Genomic DNA, 269 nt, shown 5'->3' with positions numbered 1-269 from the left:
GGCTGTCGGGAGCGGGGGCCCCCCCAACCGCAAAGCAGAGCAACGGGGGGCGGGGTGAGAGCGCAGGCGTCCCCGCCATGGCTTGCCCCAGTTCAGTGGAAGGGGCGAGGGGGGCTGCAGGAAGGCTGGGGAGGCCAGAGCTAGTCCAACCCTTACCTCGGTGAGGTGCTTTCCTTCTTGGACACATTGAGGTGGAAGATGGAGGGGGCCAGGCACACGGCCAGGTTCCCAGCGGTCATCTGGTTCTCCTCCGCGGAGGCGATGTCGCT

General features: G+C 67.3%; 1 protein-coding gene across 1 annotated transcript in view; it reads right to left on the bottom strand.

The window, feature by feature from the left end:
* Positions 1-269, bottom strand: part of LOC104617918 (stAR-related lipid transfer protein 8-like) — a gene marked incomplete at its 5' end in the record, with an annotated part of 3,587 nt that overhangs the window by 1,733 nt on the left and 1,585 nt on the right. The window contains one exon of the mRNA XM_010283359.1: positions 156-267. Within this exon, the coding sequence (XP_010281661.1) occupies positions 156-267 (112 nt within the window). The remainder of the gene's footprint in view (positions 1-155; positions 268-269) is intronic.

The sequence above is a fragment of the Phaethon lepturus genome, unplaced genomic scaffold, assembly GCF_000687285.1.
Source record: "Phaethon lepturus isolate BGI_N335 unplaced genomic scaffold, ASM68728v1 scaffold25213, whole genome shotgun sequence".
Classification (NCBI taxonomy): domain Eukaryota; kingdom Metazoa; phylum Chordata; class Aves; order Phaethontiformes; family Phaethontidae; genus Phaethon; species Phaethon lepturus.
This window is presented reverse-complemented; position numbering and strand designations above follow the sequence as displayed.